This window comes from Solanum stenotomum, chromosome 10, assembly GCF_019186545.1.
Source record: "Solanum stenotomum isolate F172 chromosome 10, ASM1918654v1, whole genome shotgun sequence".
Taxonomy (NCBI): Eukaryota; Viridiplantae; Streptophyta; class Magnoliopsida; order Solanales; family Solanaceae; genus Solanum; species Solanum stenotomum.
In genome coordinates, this window is record NC_064291.1 from 55,829,644 (window position 1) to 55,841,802 (window position 12,159).

The 12,159-nt window shown below is 34.8% G+C and overlaps 1 protein-coding gene across 1 annotated transcript; it reads left to right on the top strand.

Moving 5' to 3' along the window:
- Window positions 1-610: 610 nt before the first annotated feature.
- Window positions 611-10,722, top strand: LOC125841321 (general transcription and DNA repair factor IIH helicase subunit XPB1). Its single transcript, XM_049520431.1, has 20 exons — window positions 611-764; window positions 965-1,008; window positions 1,114-1,186; window positions 1,658-1,826; window positions 1,919-2,141; window positions 2,256-2,312; window positions 2,509-2,652; window positions 3,530-3,610; window positions 4,605-4,692; window positions 5,326-5,663; window positions 6,597-6,672; window positions 6,761-6,954; window positions 8,056-8,219; window positions 8,469-8,541; window positions 8,929-9,042; window positions 9,746-9,826; window positions 9,925-9,984; window positions 10,068-10,151; window positions 10,265-10,407; window positions 10,497-10,722. Exons 1-20 carry the CDS (start codon window positions 746-748, stop codon window positions 10,576-10,578), a joined length of 2,307 nt encoding a protein of 768 aa, XP_049376388.1. The 5' UTR covers window positions 611-745; the 3' UTR covers window positions 10,579-10,722.
- Window positions 10,723-12,159: the final 1,437 nt, after the last annotated feature.

A 12,159-nucleotide genomic window follows, 5' to 3' on the forward strand; every position in this document is an offset into this window, starting at 1 on the left:
CTTCTATTGGGGGCTGCCCACCTAATTTAGGAATTCCACTCTTGTATTTCGGACCGCCCATCTAATTTAGGAATCCCACTCTAATTTTATCCCAAATGTCTTTGTTTCAATCCTATCTCTCTTGGTATATTCATACATTCATCTTATCATTCTCATTTTTGCTACTTTCATCTTTTAGATGCGTGAGTTTTTGATTGATCAATATTTCATCCCATATAACATAATTTGTCGAGCAACCAATTTGTAAAATTTACTGTATAGCCTTGGTGAAACATTCTTTTTTTATCACACAAAGATATCAATACAAACTTTCATTTCATCCATTCCGCTTCAATATAACATGTAACATAATCGACTCATAGTCAATCAAACATCTCCCACAATTCAAGAGAGTTTATTCTCCAAAATTTAGAGTAAAATGTATTAAGGAAAATATATTTCCAAAATACACCTTTTTTTTATTAAAATAATTTTTTTTGTGTTACCTCAATCAACTATACTAAACTTTGAGGGTGTAACTGTAACTCTTTGACAGATCAGGGGTTACAATGCCAATACCCAAAAATTCCCCTTCCCATAAATAAGTAGAGTATTTCTCTAGAGCAACCAGAATTAATAAGTAATTGCCGATTTGCCTCAAAACCACCATTCGAAGAGACTGATAAACAAACCGAAAGAGAGAACAGAGTAACTCTCAAAGCTCAAATTTGGGATTCAATAAACAGATTTTTGCATCATCTCATAAATGGGTCATCACGGACACGGTATTTTTATAATTCAAAAAAAGAATAAAAAATCCCCAAAAAATAGTAAAAAAATTGATGGGATTATGAATTTGTTAGTATTTGGAATGAAATGAGCTAGTAGCAAGTAATTTGGTTTGATTTCTAGTTGCTTGTTTGATTGATTTATATATGTATAGTTTTTGTATCTGTAGTTTGTTGAAAATTGTTATTGTATTCAGGTGATAAAAGTCGACCCAGCAAGAAGATCAAGTTTGCTTCTAAGGTATTTTGATTTCCCAGCTAGTTTAATATGTTATTTGGTGTTTTTATTGATATATAAATTGGTAAAGATTGTATTTTTATGAAATTTGTTTTTGTGGTGATGTAGGAGGAGTATCGGGCTTCAACTGCTGATGATGATCAGTACTACCCTGAAGAAGGCGGTGATGATTTTCATGATGGTATTAGTCTTATCTTTTTATAGAGCTGGATCCAGAATTATATAAAGCCTCATCTAGAAAAAAACTATAACTCCTTTCATTTCAGTTTGTTCGTCTCGTTTTTACTTGACACGAAGTTTAAGGAAGTAAGCTCGCGTTTCAGTCTGTTTTTACTTGGCACAAAGTTTAAGAAAGTAAGGAAGGGTTTTGAGTTTTGTGATCTTAAATTAAAGATAGTAGAATGTGCTGCCCTTTAATCTTGTTGTTTTAAATATGCTGCGTGGAAAGTATTAAAGAGTTGCCAGAGGGGAAATAGGCCTTCTTTTTTTTGGAAGGGACTAAGAAAAAGTAAGACAAGTAAATTAAAATGGATGGAGTATGTACTGTCGCCGTTGCCCTTTGCAATTATACTAGGTAATGCTTTTGTATGATAAATTTGTGTTATGTTTAAATTCGATTGATGTATAAAAGTTTGAATCTGTTATAAAATAGGTGAGAGGGAAGGGAAGAAGATGGATTTCACTAAACTGGAACTCAAACCCGATCATGCAAATCGTCCATTGTGGGCTTGCGCAGATGGTAGAATTTTCCTTGAGACGTTCTCTCCATTATATAAGCAAGCCTATGATTTTCTCATTGCCATTGCTGAACCTGTTTGCAGGTACCTTTTTTGTGGTTGATACACTGCCTTCTATGTTCTTGTTTGTTTCTGAATGTTTTGGGAGGGTTAATGGGATTAATTTTATTTTGTAGGCCGGAGTCGATGCATGAGTACAACTTGACGCCTCATTCGTTGTATGCAGCTGTGTCAGTTGGTCTTGAGACTGAAACTATAATAGCTGTTTTGAGCAAATTGTCAAAGACCAAGCTTCCCAAAGAGATGATTGATTTTATTCATGCTTCTACTGCTAACTACGGAAAAGTGAAGCTTGTACTTAAGAAGAATCGGTATTTTATAGAATCTCCATTTCCAGAGGCAAGATAATGAGCTATATAGTAACAATGCTTTAATTTAACCTATCTTCTCGACTATAGGATCCACTGAGGACTCCTCCAACTAAATTGATTCATTTGATGTGATCATCTCTAGGTTTTGAAAAGATTGCTCGCCGATGATGTCATAGGAAAGGCTAGGATTTCTTCTGAGGTTTGTGCCCAATGTGTTATTGCTTGTTTTGCAGTCTGCATTATCAAGAAATTTGCCTGCATTATGTTAGACTTATGAGGCAGAAACACCAGAAAAGCACCAGACCACGTAACTTTGTTTTGATGCTTCGTATTTCTGATACAAGTAGATACTACCAAGGAAATTTTATTGTCCTTTTTGGTTATCTCTGATATAGGGGATGCATGGAAAGGATGGGTTTACTATAAGCAAACCCGTGAATGAAATTGAAGGTGGACATGATGAGTTGATAAATGAAGTAGACGTGGCTGCTGCGGCTGAAGAAAAAGAAACTCATTCATTTGAAATAGACCCTGCTCAGGTAATAATTCAATGCTTTGCAAAAAGGTCTCGTTTTACATTTCTGGCGGAGGTGGGAGTCACTGGTGTCAGATGCCATTGTAATATCTTGCAGCATTCTCATGAAATAAACTAACTTCTGTTTTTGTAGTATTGCGACTCCAGTTAGGTCATCAAAAAAAAAAATTCCAGTGCTCCTAAATTATTCTTGTGCTTTTAACTCTTTTGGTATCCAGTTTTCTTGTGGTCAGTGTAAGTTATTCATTGCTGATAAAAACATCTTTGTTATGTCAGATAACCAATACAAATGTAAGCATGATTGTTGTTTTCACCTGCTAAGGATGTTTAGTTGTTTGTCTCCGTCTTTTTGCTGTTTCCCTAGTATGTGGTTGTCTCGTTTTGGAGCTTGGATTTGCACTAATATATGATGTGCGGGGATTTGGATACCGTTGGTTATGACTTGAGTAACACCGATGATAATGCTGTTGGATATTGGTTCTCTAGCAATATGAATAAGTGGTGGCTTGATTAATCAATTGGTTAAGAGTATTTCTAGGACCAGACTCTAATGCAACAGTTCATTTTCACTACTTATTACAGTTAAATTGAAAACCTAATAGATATAGTCAACTACTCAACTTTGCCTAATCTGTGCCATTCTGGCTCCATGTTTCACTTTGATATTTGTGCTTCAGTATCCTCCAAATATCTTCTTAGGAGCTACAATTTCCTATTTATCTGCCGTATCTTGTGGTTTGAGATAAGTCATGCTAAGAAAATATGTATGCTTGCTCTAGATGGAGACTTTCTCCTGGTGTTGGAACATCTTTGTCCATGCACACACAACTTTCTTTGGCCTCACTTAGAAGATGACAGCTTTCCAATTTGTATATGAACAGGTTGAAAATGTGAAGCAGCGGTGTCTACCAAATGCTTTGAATTATCCGATGATGGAGGAGTATGACTTCAGGAATGATACAGTGAGTTTTTTTTTTTTTTCATCAGGGTGGACAGTGAGATGGGTATTAGATTCCCTTAGTTGAGAACTAGTTTCCCTAGAAGAATAAGATTTCAATAATTAAAATACCAAAGAGGCATCTGTTTTTCAATTGAGATGCTGGACAGACGAGCTTGCATTGAAGCAACGATCGTAGATGCTAAAGAGCACTTGGTATTTTGAATTCTCATTGGGTGGGATGTAAATTTCCAATTCATCATTCTTTGGATGATGAATTTTTTGGTGTGAATATAAAGTTGCCCTTCTCTCAAAAAAATTCTCAAAAAAAAAGCGCTTGGTATTTTTGCTAAATTGAACTGGAGGGGTTCCCCGGGGAGGGAGGGGGTCCACCTTTGGTATTCATATGTATATATTGTTGGAATGGTTTGTAATATTTCAAGAAACTAATTACTCCCTCAGTTTCAACTTATATTATGCTCTTTACATTTTGGCATGCTCCAAAATGTTTGACACAATGATAATTTGATACAACTTCAATAATTTAAATGCATTAAACGATTCACACTTGAAACTTTTGATGTGATGTTTCACTCTTTTCAACCGCTAGTTTTATATTTTATTCCACTCATCATTAATATGTAAATATAAGTCAAATTAACATCTTAAATATCATGCTCATCCAGACACCGTTACATAAAATGAAACAGAGGGAGTACTTGACAATTAGGCTTTTGAGTTGTTGGGTTGGCACTGGGAAAGGATGACATGAATAAGTTGCTTGAGCTAGCAACTAAAATGGCGTGGGACTAGTATTGCACCGTATGATGTGAAATCCATTGTCGGATCCGTAGAGGCCAATCAAACATTTGGTCTTGAGTATGAGAAGATTTGGGCAATAAATTATCTCACATCATTGTATTGTCAGTTGTTGTGTGCCTATAGATTTGGAGGGTGTGTCATCAATGAGTTCTACAAATGGCTAAGTATTTCTGCTTAATGCCCACTGAACATTGCAGGTTAATCCTGATCTTGATATGGAGTTGAAGCCTCAAGCACAGCCACGGCCTTATCAAGAGAAGAGTCTTAGTAAGATGTTTGGAAATGGTAAGGATACAAAGCCAGCCATATTTTACCAAGCCTAGGACTTTAATTTTTCTGGTTGGTGTTTTTTTTTAATTTCGTTCTCTATTTGAATGTCGGTGTCCTGGTCAATGGATTTTATTTGCTAACATATTTTATGTGTTCTTCTATTCCTTAGTCTTCTGTATATTAACTTAATATAATGGTTAAGCTTCTCTTCATTTGTTACATTTTTGGTAATGGAAGTGGGGCAACTCTTCATGCATCTTGAATACTTTCGATGAGCCCATCTACCATGACTACTTAGAATTTCCTTTTCAGCTCAATATAATCTCGGCTTAGACATCGTCTATGTGAGCTCCACAAAACATAGATGATCTTACGACTCTGCATAGCTGAGGAAGGTTGTAGTAGATTGACTGCCAGCATATAAATTATGATGAATCCAATTAATGCTGAACTCGTGTGTGGGGATTAATAAGCTGATTGGTTGTGCTTAGATTGTATGTTGTGGTTAAATTGTATGTTGAATGCTTCAGGAATAGTCAGTTGATTGATTGATTCGTGGTACCAATTTGTGGCTGTGGTACCAAGTCGTAGTTGATTGATAGATTTAATGCCCTTGGCTGTGGTTAAATGGTATGTTGAATGCTTCAGGAAGAGCAAGATCTGGAATTATTGTGCTACCTTGTGGTGCTGGGAAGTCTTTAGTAGGTGTTTCTGCAGCAAGCAGAATAAAAAAGAGTTGCCTTTGTTTAGCAACAAATGCTGTGTCTGTGGATCAATGGGCTTTCCAGTTTAAGTTGTGGTCTACTATCCGAGAAGAGCAGATATGTCGTTTCACATCTGACAGCAAAGAAAGATTCCGTGGAAATGTTGGTGTGGTGGTGACAACATATAACATGGTTGCTTTTGGTGGCAAACGTTCTGAAGAATCTGAGAAGATCATTGAAGAAATAAGAAATAGAGAATGGGGTTTGCTCCTCATGGATGAGGTAAATGTTTGATCTTGTAATGTCTCAGATTGTGTCTTTCAAATAACTATCTCGTATATGAGTTACTTTTCGAGGTAAATGCGAAACAATAGTTGATTTTAAATGTTATCCTTGACAGCAGGAGTATCATATCCGTTCAAGTTTCTGTTTATGGAAGAACATACAATCGTTCGTACATACATACATACAGATGCACAGAGCTAGATGTGTGCGCACACACAGCCATGCATACTCGCCGTTTCAATTTGTGTTTTGCTTTTCTTTTTAGTCTTTTTTAAAAAAGGCACCTTTCTATGTATAGTATGTTTTTAATTCCGATATTCCAAGTTTACCTTTGGTGACACTTTCTTATAGAAATGACATGCCATGTTAATACCATAAGATTCACGGGGTATTTTTGGTATGTTCTGCACACCTTAGTTAAGACCACAAGATTCAAAAGTCTTCTCGACATTCTTAAACTTCAGGCTCAGTCAAGCTGAGACAAAAAATTGAAACAGAGGGGAGTATGTATTATCTGATGTAAAGAAGTATGAAAGCTTTAGTGATTTTGGTGTTTCTTGGTTGGTTTCTCATTTCTGTGCAACTCTTGTACTTAGTTGTTATACGTAATGCTCAATTTCATGTCACTAATTTCCTTTTATTTGGAAACTAATAGTAATTGCTGATATGGAAAAATTGATCTATCCTAAAATGATATATCTATATTTATTTGAATGTCTATAATGCATTTTTTTTTCCTCTAGTGCTAAATGCAATTGGATGATTATTATCTTTTAAAGAGGTTTGGGTTCAGTACAAGTATCTTGTGGGAAATCTATGTTGCAGAATTTTCTACTGAAGGTTGATTTCAACTTCGGAGATAGAAATTAAAGGTAAAGTTTGTATGTATACTGGCATAAGTATAAGGGTCTCTTCGTGGCATTTATGCAGGTGCACGTGGTTCCTGCACATATGTTTCGAAAGGTCATTAGTATCACGAAATCACACTGCAAACTTGGGCTTACTGGTATGTATTTCAGAAAAGAGAGTTTTTGCATATTGCATTTTTGTTTGGTATTTCACAAAATTTAATGGACTATTTGGCTACTTGACAGCTACACTTGTCAGAGAAGACGAGAGGATCACAGATTTGAACTTTCTTATTGGTCCCAAGTTGTATGAAGCAAATTGGTTGGATTTAGTGAAAGGGGGGTTTATTGCAAATGTACAATGTGCTGAGGTGTGGTGTCCTATGACGAAGGAATTCTTTGCTGAATATTTGAAAAAAGAGAATTCAAAGAAGCGACAAGTACGTAGTTTTTTTGTAACTGTCCCATCTTAATGCTTAGAATGCAACGTCTGATGACTTCACATTGACTCAATTTCCTTTAGTTGTTCATCTCGTTGAGGAGCGCAGTTTGGATCGTAGAACATAAAAATATTTCTTATTTTATTTTTGTGACAATTCTATCAAAATGGATATCATTTTGTGGAAATAATGGAAGATCTTGATGCTGAGAAGAACTCATAGTTTCACTATTTATGTGATTGTGTGCAAGTGTGTGAAGTATGAAGGATTAGTCTTTTTTTGATGAGTGAATGAGCATTTTATATAAACAAAAGAAGCACAAAGATTGTGCAATGGTTACATCAGGATTCTTACGAGTATTTTAATCTCCAATCCAGGAACCTTTCAAAAACTCTGTTCCTACTTACTCTAGTCTGAGAGATAACTGAGGAAATCTAAGAAGCTATCTACATCATAAAATTTCTACTTGTTGCGCTAGAAGTCTAAGAAAGATAAAACATGGAGCTTCCGGGTGCCAAATTTTTCTTCTTGTTCATCTCTCCCGGACTTCTATATTGTCCATATTGTTAAAATCCAAATTTGGCTGTCATTTATCTTTTTCCTTGTTTGTGGATTCCTATGAGAGATTTCAGCGTTCTACTCACAGAGACAATCTCCTGTATTCACAGGTAAGTGGGAGTTATATGAGAAAATGTTCCCCCTGGGACAAGTGTCAAAAGTGTGAGAATCAAACAAAGTAACTAAGTGCCTCAATTGCTCACCAGCATTTGCGTGTTTCGGTCCTTTCTTTCTTTTTTTCTTCTCCCCTTTGGTAAAGCCTACCATCAAAAACCCTTCCATGGAGGCAGCAGTGGTCCATGTTCAGTCCTTAAAACATTGATCATCAGAACCTCCACAGACGAGCAAAAGGGACTGAGCTTGCCCCTAGCCAGTGGAATGGAACTTGCAATTTCTAGTGATCAATATGTTACACATATGTGGATTTTACATGTTTGTTTGACTTTGCAAGGCAACTTTCTGTAATATTATTTTGAGTCCATCCCTTTCGTTTGACAATTGTTATTATTCTCTTGTAACTCTCATATCCATGTGATGTTCCAGGCACTTTATGTGATGAACCCAAACAAGTTCAGGGCTTGTGAGTTTCTTATCCGCTTTCATGAACAGCAGCGTGGGGACAAGATCATTGTCTTCGCCGACAATCTTTTTGCACTTGTCGAGTATGCAATGAAGCTTCGGAAACCTATGATCTATGGTGCTACCAGGTTTACACAAGATGCCATCTCAATAATTTTATGTTGCTTTTCTATTTTAGACCATGTTGCTCGGGAAGTCAAATTTTGTTGCCACACCGGTGTACAATCCTCCAAAAATGACTATGTTTGGACTATCTGACAGACGGACACGCACCTGGCAACAGTTTTGTAGAGTCCGAGCAACATAGATTTTAAATGCTGTTTTGTTTGCTTCTCCATTTAAAAGGTTTTAATGGGAATTTTTTTCTTGTTGTGCAGCCATGTTGAAAGAACAAAAATTCTAGAGGCATTTAAAACTAGCAAGGAAGTTAACACCATATTTCTTTCCAAGGTATTGTGTTCAAGCAGATTTTTTATATCACTAGCTAGGTGATTTGGATGGACATTGCAAGTTGTGTGCCGCCAAGTATTTTTTAGTACTTCGCATTGATGATAATGTGTTGATTATGGACCTTGGACTGCCAAGTATTTCTCACTGTCTTTCTCTTTACACACACCACACACACATGTTATCTGTATGAGTGTGTTTTCTTCAAGATCTTTCAAAGTTTGCATCTGTGGTTGTGCTGAACCATAATTCTCTAATTTGTCATGCCATTAATTCATTTGCTTTATGCCTCTTTCCAGTGAAAAACATAGTTTTCTTGCTATCTATTCATAAATGTTATGTTCAAAGTTTTTCTTGTGTGGATGATGTGATTTCTGCTTTTATTTACAGGTGGGTGATAACTCCATTGATATTCCTGAGGCGAATGTTATAATACAAATTTCGTCACATGCTGGTTCAAGACGACAAGAAGCTCAACGTCTAGGGCGTATTCTCAGGGCCAAGGTGTGTTTGTTTTCTCGTTCATAATTGCCTCCCTTGATTCGTATTTCAAGTGTCAATTAAAAATCATGATAATTGATAAAATCTCTCTAGTAAGTGATGCTCCAGGTAAAACCTTTATACAAGTAACATGTTGTCATTATGTTCTCGAAGGGCATATATATGACTAATAGATGGCTCATGGCAGTCTTCTTCATCCTTTATCTGCTACCATAATGGTGGACAGTTGAGTTAACCTTTTGATAAACTTTGCTATTATTTGGCGGAAATTGAGTATGCTGAGTAATATGAAATATGTACTTGGCTAACAGACTATTCTATAAACATCTCTAAACAAGAGAAAAAGAAAAAACCAAACCTTCTTCCATGGTTTTAAACATAAAAGTTGAAGTAACTTTAAATATTTAGTGCATGTCCAAATAGAATTGGAATTGAAAGCACTTGTTGGTAAGTCAGAACTCCTTAATATTGCTAACTGTAACATTCACCTACTGGTATTAAGCATATCAATCATCTTTTAGTTGGTCTTATCTTTTGCGGAAGTTTAATTCGGCGTAAACTTGCAATGAGAATCGAAAGGGAATTGTAATTCTAGGAAGATACATGTGTGTAATCAATATCTGACCTCTGTGGTAATATATGATTTGATAGCTAAATGCTTGCAACCTTTTTACCCCAAATCATTATCTCATTGTTGGGTTGACAGGGGAAGCATCAAGATAGGATGGCAGGAGGTAAAGAGGAGTATAATGCATTCTTTTACTCGCTCGTGTCAACAGATACCCAGGTGCAGAATCCTTTTCTTTTGATATCTGATTTCTTATACAGTATTTGGAAACAAAATTTTAATAGTATATGACCTTACAAGCAATTCTCAAATTGCAGGAAATGTATTACTCAACCAAAAGACAGCAGTTCTTGATCGATCAAGGTTATAGCTTTAAGGTACTGCCTCTTGACAAAGTCATTCTTTTCTTCTGGATACAACGATCGCTCATAATTTCTCTTCTGACCTGTTCTTGTATTAGGTGATTACAAGTTTGCCGCCTTCTGATTCTGGGTCTGAGTTATCTTACCATCGTCTTGATGACCAGCTGCAACTTCTTGGAAAGGTCCTTCTACTTCCTTTCTCTTGATCTATACATCAAGCAATGAGTTTTTTTTCCGCACTTCACTTAAAAAGATGTCGCTCCCAATTCACCTGCTCCTTACTTTTCACCTATAGGTACTGAGTGCTGGCGATGATGCAGTCGGTTTGGAGCAACTAGATGAAGATGCAGATGACGTAGCTCTTCAAAAAGCCCGTCGCTATGTGGGTTCTATGAGTGCCATGTCAGGAGCTAAAGGGATGGTTTATATGGAGTACAAGTATGATTACTTTTCTCTTCACTAATTAAATGCAAATTTCGATATAGAAAGTGAATTTTTCTTGTCACTAACAAATCTAAAATATGCAGCACTGGAAAGAAGGGGCTTATCAAAAACAAGCCTAAAGATCCAACCAAAAGACATCAATTATTCAAGAAACGATTTGGTTGATTCAAGCCTAAAGTTGTACAAATATATCTCTTTAGATTGTTGTCTAGTGTATCGTCTATGAAATTTTCTAATATTTCCTCATATAAGATTTTCAGTTTGCTTTATTTTTTTTGTTACGTTATACAATGATCTATAAATTGTAAGAGAAATCAAAACAGGCTCATTCATTAAGCAATTATCCCAAAAAGATGCAACTAACAAAAAATGCAGAAGGAATCATGGTAAGGAGAGTTTTACGTTTGCAACATAAATTCAAATTAATTAAATTGAGACTTCAAAATTGGTACTACGCCAAACGAAAAACTCAAAAAGAATAAGTTTATTGGTACAAATAGTATAAATAAAAATATCGAAATATCTAGGTAATACTAGTACAAAACTAAATGCTTAGATATGAAACTTTGATTAAAATATTCTTTCTTGTAATTTTATATATATATATATATATAGTGAATAAACTATAATTATGAATTATATACTACAACATACACTCGTAGGGATATAATGCTAGTTACACTCATAAGGATATAATGCTAGTTGAACTCTATCCTCTCTTACTCACGACAATGGTGGTACGAGGCGTATCTATCGAACCCAAACTTGGGGACAATTTAAAATGAGAGTGGATAGTAGATACATGGATATTTGATTTGAGATGGTATTATTATCACTTACCTATTTTCTGTTATTGTTGATATGAGATGGTACTATTATTATTTACCTATTTTAAGCTATTGTTGATTTGAGATGAGACTATTATCACTAACCTATTTTCTGCTTTTGTTGATATGAGATGGTATTATTATCAGTTACCTGTTTTCTAAACTTAATAGTTCTTGCATATTTTTTTATATATATATATATATATATATATATGTTTCAAAGATTTAACACTATTGAATTAAATTAACGGAGGGTATACAAGTTGTTTTTAGTGTAGTATCATACTTCACATATTAATATTATTATTTATACATTAAAAATTAATTTAAATTAATAAGATGTTAGACATGTGTTTTCAATATAATACATTAGATGTTATTGTAAATACATTATTTATTATTAGGGTTTAAATAGTAGTTCAATATTTTAAAATATTTTTGTTAAAAAAATAGATAGATTTCTTTTTATCTTTTATGTAAGTTGTATATATTTTTTTACAATCTTCAATGCTGTCGGAGAGAAATTAAAATTATAAATTTCACTATTAAAAACTTTTGAGACCTCAAAATTTAGGGAGCCTAAAGCGAAAGTTTTATTAGCCTCACCGTTGAGCCACCCTTGTTCATGTAGATCTCTCTATTAGTTGGAAACTAGTTAAACTGTCCATTCTACGTATGGTGATTAAAAATTATAATGATATATTATAAATATAAAAATCAACTGATCAGAAAAAATAGAAGGCTTAAGTCATCAACAACTTCTTAAAGTTGTCCGTATAATTCACTTAGACACCTTAACTAGGACTTGTACCTATTGAACACCTAAATTGTTCAAAACATGTACCTATTAAACACAAAACGCTGATATGGCAAAAAATGTGTTTTGCACTTCCCTGAAGTGCGTGAAAAGATTTCAAAA